Source organism: Meles meles, chromosome 20 (genome assembly GCF_922984935.1).
Source record: "Meles meles chromosome 20, mMelMel3.1 paternal haplotype, whole genome shotgun sequence".
NCBI lineage: Eukaryota > Metazoa > Chordata > Mammalia > Carnivora > Mustelidae > Meles > Meles meles.
The window spans coordinates 17,390,426-17,407,655 of NC_060085.1; the positions used below are offsets into that span (position 1 = coordinate 17,390,426).

Here is a 17,230-nt window from a genome sequence, read left to right on the forward strand (position 1 = left end):
AACAAAGATGGAAGAGTCATACTTTGTAATTTCAAAACTAACCACAAGTCTATAGTAACCAAGACATTACAGTACTGGCATAAAGAGAGACTTCCAGATCAGTGGACTAGAATTGAGAGTCCAAATATGAAACCCTCACACATATGGTTAATTGAATTTCAACAAGGGTAACAAGATCATTCAATAAAGAATCATTCTTTTCAACAACTGGCACTGGGAAAACTGGCTATCTGTCTGTGAAAAAATAAAGCTGGACCCCTGCTTTTTACCATGTGCCCCCTCCACCGAGCCCAGCAGGGGCAGGTCTCTTTGTAGCCAGAGAAGGAAGCCCCTACATGGCGGTCACAGTCAAATGATTTCTGAGGGTGGGCTATGTAGGCCCACTTGCCCCTACTCCATTCTTTCCCCAATGCCCTGGGAGAGCCCCGTCTTCCCACAGAGAGATTTTCATGGACAACCCTGAGCAAGCTTTTTGGAGTCAGCCAGTGGGGTCCATGGGAGCAGCATGGCCAGGGTTGCCTTCCCCAGCCAAGTGATTGGGTTCCAGCAAACTTTCCAGAGAGACAGGGCCCTGCCCACTGATATGGGCCTCCCTCCAGCCACCGGGGTTACTAAGGCTTGATGCTCACAGGGTAAGGCTAATTGGCAGCCTGATAAAGCCATCCTCCCTCCCGCTGAAGGACTGGGGCCAGGCAGCTGGGGTGGGCAGGTGTCTCTCCATGCCGCTGCTAACTGAACAAGGAATATACACTTAACCCAAGAAGAGTCAACTAGGCTTTCCTCTGGAGAGACACAGAATAAGCAGTCAGGGGATATGGGGCATTGGAGCTGGGAAGTCCTAGAAAATGGAAGCATGACGGGGCAAAGACTGGGGCAAGAAAATGAAAGTGAAGGGAGTAGAACAGATAGAGGAAGGAATAGACCTCAGGGAGAAGCTAAGGCCAGGTCTGGAGAGAGAAAGGCCTGGAGGCCTGGAGGGCCACTCAAAGTGTGGTCCTGGATGGCAGCATGACCATCATCTGAGCCTAATTAGAAATGCACAATCTTGGGGCACCTGGGTGCTCAGAAGTTTAAGTGTCCAAATCGTGATTTCAACTTAGGTCAGGATCTCAGGGTCCTAGGATCGAGCCCCGTTTTGGGCTCCCTGCTCAGCGGGGAGTCTGCTTCTCCCCCCTCTCCCTCTGCCTGCCCCTCCCCCTGCTCATGTGCGCACACGCGCTCTCTCTCTCTCTCTCTCTCTCAAATGATAAATAAAATCTTTTAAAAATCCAACAGAATAATTACAAAAAACCAGAGGTAAACACAAAAGACAAAGGACAAACAGGGGAAAATATTTGCAACTCATCATGAAGAGCCAATCTCCCCAGTATATCAAGACTTCCTGTAAGTTAATAAGAATAAAGACCAGAAAACAATAGAAAATATAGGCAAAAACGGGAATAGGCAATTTACAGGAAAAGAAATTAAAATGGCACTGAAACATAGGAGAAGCCCAACTTCATTCATAGTAACAGAAATGCAAATTAAAGCTCCCCTGCAAGACCTTTTTTCACCTTTCAGATTGGGGAAAAAAAAGCAGGATAACACATCTTGAGGTGAGGCTGTGGATGTACAGACGGATCCAGCTCCAGGCAAGGGATCTGGCACCACCCACTAAAGCACACACGTCCTTGTGACCAAGAAATTCACTTCTATAAAAACTGAACTTTCACATATATTCACTCATATGTGAATGCGCATTTGTATGAGATTGTCACAGTATCCGTATTGTAAAGCAATGGAACCACCCAAATGTTCCTCAGTATGAGGTGGATTAAGTACCTTTTGATACCTCCTTGCAATGGAGTACTAATACAGCTTTAAGAAGAAAAAAAGAAAAGAAAACAAAAGCAACTATGGGTTGACATGGAATGGTCTTCAGGATACACTATTCAGTGGGAAAGACAAGATACAGCACAAAATGCCATGGGAACACAAGAAACAAGTGACAGGGCTTCCCTGCCAGAGAAGGTGGGGGACTAGGTGCTTGTATTTATATTTATATTTTGTATTTATACTTTTTCAATGTGCTCTCTTGGGCAATCTCCCCAGGTGCACCTGCTACCTGCTGTATAAAACCGGCCTGTGGGGGGCGCCTGGGTGGCTCAGTGGGGTAAGCATCTGCCTTAGGCTGAGGTCATGATCTCCGCGTCTGGGATCCAGTCCCACGTGGGGCTCCCGGCTCATCGGGGAGTCTGCTTCTACCTCTCCCTTTGCCCCCCCCACCCCCGTTCATGCTCTCTCTCTCTCTCTCAGATGAATAAATAAAATCTTTTAAAAAAAGAAAAAAGAAGGGGCATCTGGGTGGCTCAGTTGGCTAGGTGACTGCCTTCAGCTCAAGTCACGATCCTGGAGTCCCAGGATGGAGTCCCACATCGGGCTCCCAGCTCCCTCTGACCTTCTTCCCTCTCATGTTCTCTCTCACTCTCTCTCTCAAATAAAAACAAATTAAAAAAAAAAAAAAAGAAAGAAAAAGAAAAAAGAAGACCCTATGTGCACAGAGAAGTTCACACCACAGGCCCTCCGTGTTCTGGCTCCAGACTGAGCCTCAGCAGAGCGAGCCCCGCTGCTCCAGCCCCACCTGCTGAGGGAGGAAAGTACAGGCTCAGCCTGTGGCCAGGACCCTGTCTAGCTTTGCCTCAGCTGCATGTTATCCTCTGTCCCCTGCCTCCTCTTCATGGCGGCCCCCACTGGAGAGGTTGTCCCCAACAGGCAGTGGTCTCAGGAGATTCCCAGACCCTGCCCTGGGATGTGACCCACACATGGTGCCAGCTTAGCTCCCAATAACCATCTGCAGGCCTGGCTATGGTCTGTGGGACCCCTGCTGGATTTAACCCAATCCAGGACTCTGGAGTTGGCAAAAGATACCCACTGACTCGGGGTGATTCTGTGTTTCCCTCAGCTGCCAGAGTCCTTCTTTGCCTCTCCAAAATGGGAAGCGTGATCTTGGGTGTCCTAATAATGTGCTCCCTGAAGCCCCACCTTCCTGGAGACATGAGCCCCCCCTTCCCCCCCAACCATGTTACCTTCTGTTCTGTCTTGACTTTGGCATTGTAGAAGGAGATGGAGTCCGGGCCCTCGGGCAGCATCCTCTGCTGCAGCTGGTTGAACTTGTCCTGGTCATCTTCTCCCTATGGGAGGCTCAGCCCAGTCCCTTCTGCCTGCCATTGTTAGGATCTACCCTGACGCGGCCTGTGGGGGGCATCAGGGCAGCCACTCGAAGAGGGGTGTGTGTGTACACCCCCACGCAGGGTAGCTCATAACCCCCAACCCCATATTTTCCAGACACTCTGTAGCTGCCACCTGGGCAGGATGAGCTCCCCCAGAAAGGTGGCAGCAGCAAGTGATGTCTTCTGTGTCCCCATCCTCCACAATGGGGGAGAGACCTGGACCTGTTCATTTGCCCAGGCCAGCCGTGGGAGAGTCTGGGAGCAACCTATACGCTGCCATCTTTGTGGAGAAAACAGAAAACAGAGGGTACTGCTCCCCCCCACCCTGTGCCCATCTGCTGTCCCCACCCCAGTCCCTGTGGCACTCACCAGAGATACGAGCCTGCTGATAGGCACCATGCCCGGCCGGATGCTGCTACCTGGCTTCAGGGACACTTGCATGTCCTCGGGGATGAAGAAGGATTCATTGTACCAGATATCAAATTCTGCAGAGAGGCGGGAAGACAGCACTGTGAGGTGCTGGGAGGCCTTGAGGAAGCAGGTAAAGCCTGTGTGTGTGCTTGTCGCAGGCTCACCCTCTGTTCACTTCCTGCTCTAGGGTCTCACCCTTTCCTGTCTCCCTCTCCAGCTCTCAGAGTCCTGGGAACACTTCGGAAGCCCCTGCCCAGCCCCAGACTCTGTCAGAGAGACGCTCTGACACGGCTTCCAGAACCCAGGCGCTGGCCTGGCCCCCTGCCTCCCGCGACCTCGGGTGGCCTGCCGGCCTTCCCAAATGGCACACCCGTGAGCAGGCGGAGACGACACTGATCCACCAGGTGCTGGCAGTACTGGATCTCAGCCCTGAGGTCACGCAGGTCCTGATACTCAGCCCGGTACTGCTTCTTGAGGTCTTTGAGCTTCAGGATCAGCAGGAATTCCTCCTCATCGATGATCATCAGCCCCTTATTTTCATACTCGCCTGCAGGGACAGAGGAGGTCAGAGAACAAGGTGCTCACCTGGGGCGTGGGGAGGAAGGCGTTCTGGAAAGAAGGAACAAAGGGCTGGCAAAGCACGAAGACCACAGACTAGAGGAAGGGCTGGGGTGTGGGGCGGGGGCGGGCAAAGCATGAGGAGGCCAGGCCACCAGGACACGTCTCACCCACCGGAAGAGGGAGTTCAGCCCGGAGGGGGCCACACTGGCAACTGTAAGAACAGGACGGGTGGGCAGGGGAGAGGGTAGAGATGGCGCATGCTTCACACTTACTTTGATCTTAAACCTCACTGGCCAAAGATAGTTCAGTAATCTCCTCAACTGAATGGACGTTTACGTTTTTCGTGAGTCATAGACACGAACTGCCACCACAGGCTAACACCACAAGGTACCTGGGCAAGGTTATTAATAACAGAGCGTGTGAATCTGTATCGTGTCGAAAGGCTATTAGAGGCTCCAGGAGGAAAGGAGTTTGTTGTGCTGTTTTGTCATCTCACGGTCTCTACATGAGCTTTTAAGGTCTGTCAGATAAGGGTTGCTGAGTTAAGACAAAATAACATGATCTGTGGAGCCATGCACCCAGCCGGCCACTGCCCACAGGACCTTGAAATCTCAGCATAGGCATCAGGTCAACCCCACCAGGGCTGTGGGGCTCCCACCCCTGGGAATCCTGGAGAGTGAGTCTTCCATGTGACTGAGGTATGTGGCCAGGGGAGGGGGCCGGAGGCGTGAGGCAGTCTCCAGGTGTCCTTCCACTGATACTTCCTGGGGAAAAATCAAGGTACATACTCACTGACACCATTTATGGAGAAGCAATTGGGAATCTTGAATTGGTCCCAATTCAAGAAGTCTAGAGTGGGAGGGGGTATAGAGTGCCCCTCCAGGTCCCTCCCCTTCAGTGCAGAGTGGCCTGGTCTGTGTGCTGTGGGCAGTCCCCAGTGTGGCCACACAAGTCCTTCACAGGGTAAAGTCTTTACAGTATTCTGTTAACATGGGGAGGGACCGTGAACACTTTGTGTCCCACTGAGGGGGGGGGGTTCCTCTGATTATCGCCAAGGGAAAAAACTTCAAAGAGTTGAACCTAAAATGATTTTTCATTTTTCTTTCACAAAACACTAATTAACATGCCAAATTTGGTGACCTTTCTGGGCCAATAAGTGGCTATCAATCAAAATATTCCCTCCAGATAAAAGTATTTTATTTGGTATTTTAATAACCAATGGAAAAACAACTGATATCGGGGGGGGAGAGCAAAAATGTGGTTTTTTGGATGCCTGGGTGGCTCAGTCGGTTAAACATCTGCCTTTAGCTCAGGTCATGATCCCACAGTCCTGGGATTGAGTCTCACGTCAGGCTTCCTGCTCAGTGGGGAACCTGCTTCTCCCTCTCCCTCTGCTCCCCACTTGTGCTCTCTCTCCCTTACATAAATAAATAGAATCTTTTAAAGAATGTTTTCATACTGATAGATAAAATTTTAAATATTTTAAGGTTTTATTTATTTGAGTATCTCTACACCCAACACGGGGCTCGAACTCATGACCCTGAGATCAAGTCACACGCTCTTCCGACTGAGCCAGCCAGGCACCCCCAAATTTTCACTATTTTAAAATACAGTTTATTGGGACACCTGGGTGGCTCAGTCAGTTAAGCCATTGCCTTCGGCTCAGGTCATGATCCCTAGGATCCCTAGAGTCCTAGGATCGAGTCCCACATCAGGCTCAGTGGGGAGCCTGCTTCTCTCTCTGCCTCTGCCTGTCACTCTGCCTGCTTGTGCTCTCTCTCTCTGACAAATAAATAAATAAATAAATCTTAAAAAAAAGTAAAATAAAATACTGTCTATTTAATCTTCATCTCATTCTTTAAAAATATCTGTTTTCAGGGGCTCCTGGGTGGCTCAGTGGGTTAAAGCCTCTGCCTTCAGCTCAGGTGATGATCCCAGGGTCCTAGGATCGAGCCCCGCATCGGGCTTTCTGCTCAGTAGGGAGCCTGCTCCTCACTCTCTCTCTGCCTGCCTCTCTGCCTACTTGTAATCTCTGTCTGTCAAATAAATAAATAAAAATTTTTTAAAAACAATCTGTTTTCAGGTATATTTAGGCATAAATGATATGTCAGCATAGCACGAATATATATTATCTAAGATATGTAAATAGGTAATAAGTTGCAGTCAAAGAAGGTGTGAGCAGAAGGGACAAAGAAGTCCTTGGTCCTGTAAGATCTTCACCCTGGAGGTTCTGGCTGGAGCCACCATTGCCCGCCCTCCCCCGTGCCTAGACCCATGGAGGCTTAGCCCTCTGGAGCAGTGTGTCACTGTTGGTCTATAGGGTATAAGCAGAGTGGCCTGAAGAATTTGGAGTTGCCCACCGAGAAGTAACCGAGTAAAGTGCACATCCCACTGTGAGATGATCCACCTGGCCCACCAAAATACAACAAACGACATCTGGAGACGCCCAACAGCTTGCCGCCTGGGCAGCCCGCCTGGAACAGGGCTATGACTTAGCCAGGGGAAGCCTGCTAACCTCCGGTGTGCCCTGTCGGGAGAAGGACAATGGGACCAGGACTGTGAACAAGAATGTGGCTTCTGAACCTCTGGCCTCCAAGTCGGGATGGTTACTCATTAAAATGCAGCTCTGGGCCTTGCTCCAGATCTCCTGAGTTAGCCAGTAGTCGGGGCCTGGGAGTTTGTGTTTGATCGGCCCTCCCGGAGGAGTCCTCTGCACACTCAAGGTGGGAGGGCACCCCAGGGCAGGGGTGAGCACTGTCCGTCCTTGGGACAAGGGCATCAGGGTCAGGGTCACCAGGTAAGCACCCTCCCCACACTGAGGTCCCTCCTCTCTGAGCCTGAGGCCCCCCAGACACCACCTGCCTTAGGAGACGAGACTGCCAGGCCAGCATGGGTGGTGAGGGATGGGCATGAGGAATGGTCGCAGTGACCATGGCTCCTTAAGCCCTCTCTTTCCCTCCTCAGTGTCTTGTCTTCACCAGCACCCTCACGCCAATCAGACCACCCTGGGCAGTGAGACCACACCAGGACCTAGGGCCCTTGTGGGGGTCACCAGCTGCCCATCTCCCTGGGGAAGTGTCTATAGGACCAAAGGCCTGAGATAAAATAATGGGAGACCCACAGGCAAAGGCTGCCTGATAGAGAAGGAGCCTGTGGCTCCCCGGGGCTGACTAGACCCACGCGATGACCCTGGTGTGAAGACCACAGCTCCCTCTCGTTTCTGTCCTCCAGTGCCCAAGGCTGCCCCGTTTAGAGCAGGATGACTCAGCTCCCACTGCCATCCGCCACCTTCCCACCACATTCACCTTGCTTCTCCCGGACTGATTTCTGAAAATTTAGTGCCTCCTTGGTCATGTCCATCTCCCGCTTGATGGCATTGATGCGCTGCGTGGTCTCGCTGGCCCTTTTCCTCCGCTCATTCAAGATGGATTTGTTCTCTTTGAAGATGCGGTTGATCTCACTGCCCCGCTCGTTCTTAAAGTCCTCGAAGGCCACAGGCTTGGGGGGTGGGGTACTGGGCCTGAAGACAGAAGGGGAGGGGAGGGGGAGCCAGAGCCACCAGGCACTTTGCCCCTCCTACTGGGGTGGGGGGGGTCTTCAGTGAGCAGGTGACCAGAAGTCCCAGGCACCCTGTGCAGGAACCACGCCCCCGTGTCTGTCTCTGACTCCCCCCGGCACCCCCCAGCAAGGGCATGTGACCAACGCGGCAAGTGAGGACAGCAAGGACAGTAAAAAACAGAAAACAAAGCAAAAAACCACTCACTACCTATTGGCAGCTACGCTTTGGTGTATCTCCTTTAGGGATTTCTTTGATACATTATTTAATGTTTGACGTCATGCAACAGATATCATTTTACATCTTATGTTTTTCACAAAGGCATTCCTTCACGCTGTGAAGATGTATGGTGAATTGTTGGGGCGGGGGCTGTGGACTGGCTGCAGCTTCCTTTGAAATGCATTAGGGGGCGCTGGGGGTGGCTCAGTCAGTTGAATGGTGGTCTCTTGTTTTCGGCTCAGGTTGTGATCTCAGGGTCCAGGGACTGAACCCCCACAGTCAGGCTCCCTTCTCAGCAGGGAGTCTGATTCTCCCTCTCCCGCTGCCCCTCCCCTCTGCTTGTGTGCTCTCTCTCGCGTGTTCTCTCTCAGATAAATAAATAAAAATCTTAAAAATAAATAAATTTTTTAAAAGTTAAAAAAATGCATTGAAAAAATAAGAGGGATGGAGAGAAGGACGGATGTGTGATGAAGTAAGTAGCGTGTTCAATGCAGAACCAAGAGGGTGTCGGCTGTACAGTACTTTCAACTTCTCTGAGTTCTTGGAAATGTTCATCTGCTAAGGAAAGAATTCTTCACGCACATCCTTGTACATCCCAAGGGCTTCACTTAGCACCTTTTCAGTAACATTAGCTACTGAAGGTGTTTCCAAAACTCGTTTTTGGCTTTTTATTTATTTATTTTTTAGATTTTATTTATTTGACAGACAGAAATCACAAGTAGGCAGAGAGGCAGGCAGAGAGAGAGGAGGAAGCAGGCTCCCCACCAAGCAGAGAGCCCAATGTGGGGCTCAATCCCAGCAGCCTGGGATCATGACCTGAGCCGAAGGCAGAGGCTTTAACCCACTGAGCCACCCAGGTGCCCCGTTTTTGACTTTTTAAATGAATGATGCCATGAACACCTGTTTGCATAAATCTCTGTCCACAGCTTTAACCATTTCCTCATGCTCCATTGCTGAACACTCGATTACTGGCTCACCAGGGAGAGGAACTGTGTAGCTAGAGGACGGGGTCTCATACCTTGAAAAGATGGGGCCCTTTGAATTAGTTATTTTTAAGTTAGTTATTTTTTTAATGTAAATGCATTAGTTGTTTTTTTATAAGATTTTATTTATTTATTTGACAGACAGAGATCACAAGTAGGCAGAGAGGGAGACAGAGAGAGAGAGGGGAAAGCAGGCTCCCTGCTGAGCAGAGAGCCCGATGTCGGGCTCTATCCCAGGACCCTGAGATCATGACCTGAGCTGAAGGCAGAGGCTTAACCGACTGCGCCACCCAGGTGCCCCTGCATTAGTTATTTTTTAAAATGTAAACATAATTCTTTAAATGACTACTCTCTGAAGAGCCTAAAATGATTCCACGCACAACTGTGTATCTTGGGGGGCTCCTGAGGTGGTACCGTTTTGCGTGTGGATCAGCCATCACATTGCTTCTTTCTGGACTGTGCTCCTGGCCTTTGCCTCTTACCCCCTCTTATTTCTCATTTCTCTGTAGGCAGTCTTGACATGACCACACTCGGGTTTTGAGTGGTCTGGTGAACTGGCCTGAGGTGCTTACCTGGGTGGGCGCCACTCCTCCTTTGGGGAGTCTAAAGGAAGAGGCTCAGTGCTGGAGGTCTCCCGGTCCCGCAGAGGCAAGTCTTTGACATCCCCCTCCTTGGACGATGGGGTCGCCTGGGTCTTGGAAATGGAGACCTCCAAATCCTTGCCACTCACAGGGCTGCCGGCACCTTCCTTTCTTCCTGAGGAGCTGGAAGGAGAAGGCAGGGAGGCCCCAGGTCTCAGTCATAGGCAGTAAGTTGTCTCTGGTACTTAGGGGAGTGACATTTCCAAACCATCAGACAGCAGAAGCCCCATCCCATGCAGTCCTAGCTGGATCATACACCTAGGCCAAAGGGCAAAGGGCATGACCCTAAGCCACGCCGATGGGCATTCTTCTCCCCATCATCAGAATGAGGAGCCCTCCCTTAGCAGTCTCTGGCAGGAGACACCTGGGGAAACTAAGTAGTCTCCAGGTCTGAAAGCAGCCGGGCCTGTGAGGAGGGCCACAGGCTCCTGGGAGCATCCGGGCTGCGGAGGTCTTCATCACACAGCCATCCCAGGGAAGGCAGAGCTGCCACCCCACATAGGTCTGTCTGGGGACCAAAGATAAAACAAGACATGTCTGCCCTGCTGCCCTGATCAGTCCACAACCTGCTCTCCCGCCTCCACGAGTGCCCACAGCCACTCCCATCACTCTTTCTCTAAGTGATGGCACCCAGTGTCCTCCTCCTCAGAGAGGCACATGTGAGCAGGCCTGAGCCATCAGGAGAAGACCAGGGGCCTCGGCAACCCCTGGTACTCGACTCCTGCCCCACGTGGAACAGTTTTCTACACTCAGTTCCGGCCCGTGTCCTCTGACAGACAATAATAATAGCAACACCCATTCGCATGGTGTACTTTCTAGGTATAGGAACTGCCTTCACCTGTTTATCTTCCCAACAAACCCTCCTGACTTTGAAGCTATTATGATTAGGGAGAAGGAAACAGAAGCCCAGAGAGGCTGCCATGCCTCACACAAGGTTACCCCTTCAGTGAGAGGAGCCTCCTAGAGCCTGCGTTCATGTCCACAGCTACCAGCACCTTCCAGGGAAGGAATCTCATTTAGTGAGCCCTGACACTCCTCTCGCCTGGCGCACACACACGATTCTTGTCTGGAAGGTGAACTGGGGCATTCAGGTGACATGAGTACCAAGGAGCTGGGTCACAGAAGGACTCCGATTAGGGGTGGTTTCCACATGTAATACCGGGGCGGTACCCGGCTTCTCTCTTCTACTCTATAACTTGTCAGTGGTGTGACCTTGGAGGTGACCTGCCCTCTCCAAGCCTTGGTTTCTACATTAGTAAAATGGAGCCATGACCTCCTACCTCCTGGGGTTGTGTGTGGACAAGATGTAACCAGCACAGCCTGGACCCCACAGATGTTGCTAGTATTCTCAGCAGTACGAGCAACGGGGACCACCCAGTAGCCAAGACACTAGCTTGTGTCCTCTCTCACCAGCTGAGGAGGGCCACGTGGTGAGCAGGTAAAGCAACAGGAAGGTTCCTCACCCGAGCTGTTCTTTGAACATCTTCTTGGACTTGGGTTTCTTCCCAGGTTTGGTAGAGAAAGGCGTGACCCCGAGTCCAAAGCTTTGTCCATCAGGCTCACCCACGAGGTGGCCATCAACATCCATAAGCCCTGCCTGGATAGAGGAGAGCCACAGGGCCGAGGGTTAGATTAAGGGTTTTGGCCTGTGGGGGACCCAACAGGAGCCCAACACCTGAGCATAAGGGACCTGACCTCTTATGCTCAGGTGGTCATATTCACCCCACACATCAAGATGGCAGGCCCAGGTTGCTAGCTTGAGGCTGTCTCCAATAGCAGTGTCTCTGACCACCAATGTCCATGTTCCACATCAACTCCACTCAATGGTCTGGTGTCTCATGCCAGCCCTTGAGGATCTTAAGGCCTGTTTCCAACCTAATGCCAGGAATTGGTCTTGTTTATGGTCATGTTTATGGTCATGACTCCAATCCTGGAGACCATTTTGAATTCATCTACAGTTTACTCTTGCATGGGTCATGCTCATCCTGGTGTTTCCTTTATCTGCTGCAACCCTAGATCTGTTCGAATGCAGAACCCCTGCTGCTTCTGGAAAGGTCTGGGGATAGAATAAATCTGACACGAACGCTGTCAACAGGAAGCAACCGCGCATACCTTCTGGACTGCGGAGATGGCGGCAAAGTCATTCTTGTCTATGAGGGTATACTTCCTGCGCAAAGTGGACTCCACTTCCTGCTCCTGTTGGCTTGAGAAAGAGAAGGAGAGAACACCTCGAACTAGTCAGTTAGGCTGGAGTTAGGCTGAATCTTCCAGATCGAGAACCAAGTATGCGAACTGGAAGTCATTTGGGTGTGGCCCCTTGTGATGGAGACACACCCTCATCATGAACCAGACAAAACAAGTCCATTCCACACCCCGATTCTTCAGAGCACATACCACCTGTTCACCCTGAAATTGGCAGTGGCCACCCTCGTATGCCAGGGACTTCTGCTCCAAGAAAACTTTAACAAGGACTATAAGTCTGCCTCAGGACCATGGTTTCCCACCTAGGTTCTATCTTTTAAAGGCCCCAGGGAATCATGTGACCCACACCTGTGCTACCACCCAGTACGAGCTGCTCACTGTACAGGTATGTCTGCACCCCAATACATCACAAATGCCTCCTCAGGTGGGGGTGGGGCACAGGGCATATGCACAATGCCCTGCTCTGGCCACGCTCAGGGCTGACACTCCAAAAGGACCTCCCTTCTAATTCATGAACTCAGGAAACACCCACCACGGATCACTTCTTCTCTGAGTTGTCCTTGAACAGATAGCTCTCCTCCGGGCTTCCCCCAGGAGAAGGGGAGGGCTGGAGGTTCTGAGAGCTCAGGGGCCTGGGCACACCCCAAGGACTCTGAGCTGGCTTCTCATCCATGAGAGACAAGGCCGAGCGCTGAGAGCCACACCCTGACCACGGGAAATGAAAATGGCAGCCTGATGTAGGAGTCCGATGGGCGGGTGAGGGTCCCTTACCTCAGCACCACCCGGAACTGGTTGAACACTTCCTGGATCTGTCTGAGGTTGATGATCTGGAGGCAAGACAGCAAGGCAGAGGTTGGGCCTCAGGCCGCACAGGGCTGAGGGTGTGTCTACACTCAGAAGAGAAACCAGGACTTCTTGGCCAACCCTTATCCTGTGTGACTTGAGAATGGAATGCCTGGAACCTCCTCAAGAACAGAGAAACAGGGACGCCTGGGTGGCTCAGACATTGGGCATCCGCCTTCAGCTCAGGTCATGATCTCCAGGTCCCGGGATCAAGTCCCTGCATCCGGCTCCCAGCTCAGCCTCTCCCCCTGCTTGTGTGTGCTCTCTCTCTCTCTCTCTCTCTCTCAAATGAATGAATAAAATCTTTAAAAAAAATGAGCAGAGAAACACAACTGATTCATAGTTTTCAAACTAAGTAAATACTGAGTCTATAAAAATGACCTTCCGTGGAGTGCCTGGGTGGTATAGACAGTTAAGCAGCTGACTCTTGATTTCTGTTCAGGTGGTGATCTCAGGGTCGTGAGTTCCAGCCCTGCACTGGGCTTCATGCTCAGCAGGGAGTCTGCTTGATATTCTCTCTCTCTCTCCCTCTGCCCCTTCCCCTGCCATGCTTGCGTGCTCATGCTCTCTCAGATAAATGAGTCTTTAAAAATTACCTTTTCTAAGTGAAGGTCTCTATAAACTTGGCTCTAGTTCTTGAAAATACTAAGAAAAAAAATTTAATAAAATTTACTGTCTTCAGCTCCCTCCTGTTTCTACAAGGTTCCATCATGAGCTTTCTTTGTAGCACATATACATCTGAGGCTGGAGGAAGGCCACTGGCTTCCCTCTTGGCCCTTCAGACCACAAGCATTACCCTTGATAGAGGGTCATTCTGGGACTAACCCTGCTCCAAAGCCAGAAGAGCCCACCCCTCAGTTGTCCCAGGCCTGCCAGTTAGAGCTGCCACAGTAACAAGCCCAGGGTGGCGGCGGGGGGGGGGGGGGGTGCTGCCACATAGGTCCCCGGGGAGGGGTTTCCTGGCCTGCACTGTCAAAATAGAATGCATCCTTCCCCCTGAGGACCCTTCCCTATGTGGCTGCTGTCTCTTCCTCCTTAGTTTACTCCAACACAGGCCCTGGATGTCTGCCCTGTCAGCCCACATGACTGCCACCCTTAAATGGCCTCACTCCGCCCGGCACAGCTGAGCTCCTGAGTTAATTCCACTTTGATTTCCCTCTCACTCTACAGATGTGGTCACCCAAGTACACGAGGTCAAGCATTTTGTTGAAGTCACGCAGCAAGGAGACACAGGAGCTGGGACGTGATCCAGGGCAGCCTGGCTCCAGGGACCGTCGTGTGCCCACGGTGATGGACCACCCCCTGTGTGGTCAAGGTTATTCAAGGCTGCTGGCCACTCTGAGGGGCACACCCATCCTTGTAACCCTAAACATGGCTGCTGAGGCCTCAGTAGGCTATAGAGCTCAAGGCCAGGGGTCCAGCACCACCCGCCCCATACCCACTGCACCCATTTGGTGTGAGGTTCCAAGGCCAGCCCAGCACAAGTGGGGGGATGCCCAGGATAGGGAGGGCATGGTCCCGAGGAGAGGCTCCTTACGTCAATCTCGTCCAGCGTCCCCTCCAGGTACCTCCGCACCTGGGAGTTGATCTCAGCAATCTGGATTTCATCCATGGGATCGTAGTTCACAAGGGTGCGGTTGGCCTTGAAGGAGGATGAAGAACATGTCAACAAGCTCCTGAGTCCAACAGGAGCAGCAGGGGTCATTCTGACAACCAAGGTGGGGAGGTTGGACACAGGTCCTGGCCAACTAAGCCAGCTCCATTCCCTTGACTACTGGGTTCTGGCCAGGTGCTGGAGTCACAGAGGTCAACTAGGTCTTGAGAGCCGCCTGACATGGGCTTGCCACTCCAAGCAAGGGGGCTGAGACTCAGCAGACTCCGTTGCATGAGGGCTGGGGCGGGGGGGTGGGGTGGGGGGTGGCTGCCTCTGCCTTGAGACCCTCCCTGGACCATGAGCAGACCCAGGCAAGCCATCAGAGGTCTCCAGTTCTCACCCTCTGCCCCTAGGGCACTCTGCTGCTGCCCCTCCTCCACTGCCCAATCTGTTCCACCTCCCTGACCTTGACCCCCATGCTGTCTGCCCTTGCCCTACCTGCCTGCCACCTGCCCCTCATTTTCCTGTCAACTGTCTACCTCTGCTCCCTGGTATCTGACATCCCTGCCCACATCCTCCTGGTCTTCTAGTATCCCTAGCTTCCAGGCATCCCTGTTCCCCAGCCCCCTTCCCCATGTCTCCCTGTCTACTTGGCTGGCCTACCCACCTGGCCCCTGTCCACCCAGTCCCTCTGCCCACCTGGTACCTGACCCCACTCCCTCTAGCAGTCCCTCCAACCCCTCACCCCAGACCCCTGCCGCTAGACCCTTACCAGGCTGTCATGGATGGCCAGCTCCTGCTTGAGCAGCGCCAGCTCCTTCTCCAGGTTCTTCACCATTCGCTGCCAGGAAACATAGTTTGGGGTGGGGCAGGGAGGACCATCAGAGAGACCACCCTGCCTCTCCCACAACAAGCCCACAATTCCCCAATCTATGCCTGGACATCCAGGTACCTTCTGGAAACCCATGGGGTGTGATGTCAGCATCTGGACAGCTCCCTCCCAGCCAGTGACTTTTCTCCAACTGGGGTGAGTTTAGGGTCTCCAGGGTCTCAGCAGTCCCCTGGCCTCTGCCTCTTAGAGCAGAGGAGACAGAACACAGTGAGCACAGGCACCCACAGGGCAACTGCATACCCCAACTCCCAAGAGCTTCAGATTTCTGGTCTACCAGGGTGGTGGCCCTCTCAGTGCAGCCCACTGCCCTCCAGATGCTCTCCAAGCACAGTCGTACCTTTTACTCTCATCCTTCCCGACCACTGCACAGACATATCACCATTCCCTGCTGATAATCAGGTATGTCACCTCTAATATTTTTGCTGCTTCAAACAACACTGTGCAACATTTTTGTCCTTAGATCTTTGGGTCTTTCTAGGTTTCTGTTGGGTAACATCGGCCCTTTGTGATCTGCCCCCATTACTTCTTCCCTGCTGTTCCCTCCAAGCTCATTCCGGTCCTACCAAATTATTTGGCACACTCCCTCCTCTGCCCTACCTGTCCCCACTGCCCGGGACACTCTTCTCCCAAGTACTGCCCTGGCTCACCCCCACACCTCCTTCAAGTCTTTGTTCAAGAGCTTCTAAATTAAGCACACTTCAATCACCCTGCGGAAAACTGCTATGCCCTCCCCACGCCCACACCACTCTTTTTTGCAAATCTTGCTCTAATTTTTTTCATAGCACCTATCACCAACATACCCCAGAGCAGTGCTGTTTCACAGAACTTTCTGTAATGATGGAAATGTTCTCTATCTGTGCCGTGAGCTACATGTAGCTATGGGACACTTGAAATGTCACTAGTGTGACACAGGAAGTGAACTTTTAACTAATTTAAATAGCCCCAAGCAAGCCGAGCTAATGTACTGAGTGGTGGAACTCTAGAACTCATCTATTTCTTTCTTCCCCCCCCCCCAACATTTAAAAAAATCATTCAAGAGAAATTGTAGGTAGGCATACTTCATTTCATTGCACTTTGCTTTACCGAACTTCCCAGATACTGCACTTTTTACAGATTGAAGGTTTGTAGCAACCCTGTGTCAGACAACTCTGTTTCGCACCATTTTTCCAATAGCATTTGCTCACCTCACGTCTCTGCATCACATTTTGGTGATTTTTACAATATTTCAAACCTTTTCATTATTCTTGTACTTATTATGTGACCTGTGATCCGTGATTACAACTTGCTGAAAGCTCAGATGATGGTTAGCATTTATTAGCAATGAAATATTTTTAACAGTTATTTACTTACTATTTTTATTATTTTGTGTAGGCTCCCCAACCAGCATGGAGCCCAACATGGGGCTTGAACTCTCAACCCTGAGGTCAAGGCTAGAGCTGAGATCAAGAGTTGGATGCTGGGTGCCTGGGTGGCTCAGTGGTTAAGGCCTCTGCCTTCAGCTCAGGTCATGATCCCAGGGTCCTGGGATCAGGCCCTGCATTGGTCTCTGCTCAGCGGGGAGCTTGCTTCCCCCCTCTATCTGTCTGCCTCTCTGCCTACTTGTGATCTGTCTGTCAAATAAATAAATAAGATCTAAAAAAAAAATAAAGTTTTCTTTTAAAAAAAAAGAGTTGGATGCTCAACCAACTGAGTCAGCCAAGAACCGCACTGAAATACCATTTTTAAATTAAGGTATATACTTTTTTTAGACACGAAGCTACTACACACTTAGTAGACTACAGTATGGTATAAAAATGACTTTTACAGGCACTGGGAAACCAAAAAAATCATTTGAATTTTTTAATAGAAGGTGTAATAGAAGGTATATTACAGTGGTCTGGAGGTATGAATATTTATGAATATTTAAGGTGTACAATAGGATACACATATATATAGCGAAATTATTGCTAGTCAAGTTAATTAACATATCTAACTCCTCACCTAGCGACCATTTCTCTGTGTGTGCTAAGGGCTTCTGAGATCTACTCTCGTAGCAAATTTCCATTATACAATACTATTAACTATGGTCACCATGTTGTACATCAGATCCCAGAACTTATCCATTGCATATATGAGAATT

The 17,230-nt window shown here is 51.1% G+C and overlaps 1 protein-coding gene across 7 annotated transcripts in view; it reads right to left on the bottom strand.

Annotated features, from left to right (window-relative positions):
- KIF9 (kinesin family member 9) overlaps positions 1 to 17,230 on the bottom strand; it is a 59,782-nt gene that overhangs the window by 15,893 nt on the left and 26,659 nt on the right. For 4 of the 7 annotated variants that reach the window (XM_045990165.1, XM_045990164.1, XM_045990167.1 and 1 more), the window contains 10 exons: positions 14,992 to 15,060; positions 14,163 to 14,267; positions 12,554 to 12,609; positions 11,693 to 11,783; positions 11,044 to 11,177; positions 9,512 to 9,703; positions 7,487 to 7,701; positions 3,991 to 4,167; positions 3,579 to 3,694; positions 3,066 to 3,170 (listed from right to left, as the gene is read on the bottom strand). In XM_045990165.1, coding sequence (XP_045846121.1) covers positions 3,066 to 3,170; positions 3,579 to 3,694; positions 3,991 to 4,167; positions 7,487 to 7,701; positions 9,512 to 9,703; positions 11,044 to 11,177; positions 11,693 to 11,783; positions 12,554 to 12,609; positions 14,163 to 14,267; positions 14,992 to 15,060 — 1,260 coding nt within the window. Of the gene's footprint in view, positions 1 to 3,065; positions 3,171 to 3,578; positions 3,695 to 3,990; positions 4,168 to 4,235; positions 4,573 to 6,185; positions 6,945 to 7,486; positions 7,702 to 9,511; positions 9,704 to 11,043; positions 11,178 to 11,692; positions 11,784 to 12,553; positions 12,610 to 13,821; positions 13,928 to 14,162; positions 14,268 to 14,991; positions 15,061 to 17,230 lie in introns of those variants that run through there. The other 3 variants (XM_045990169.1, XM_045990168.1, XM_045990170.1) reach the window with 3 other exon arrangements.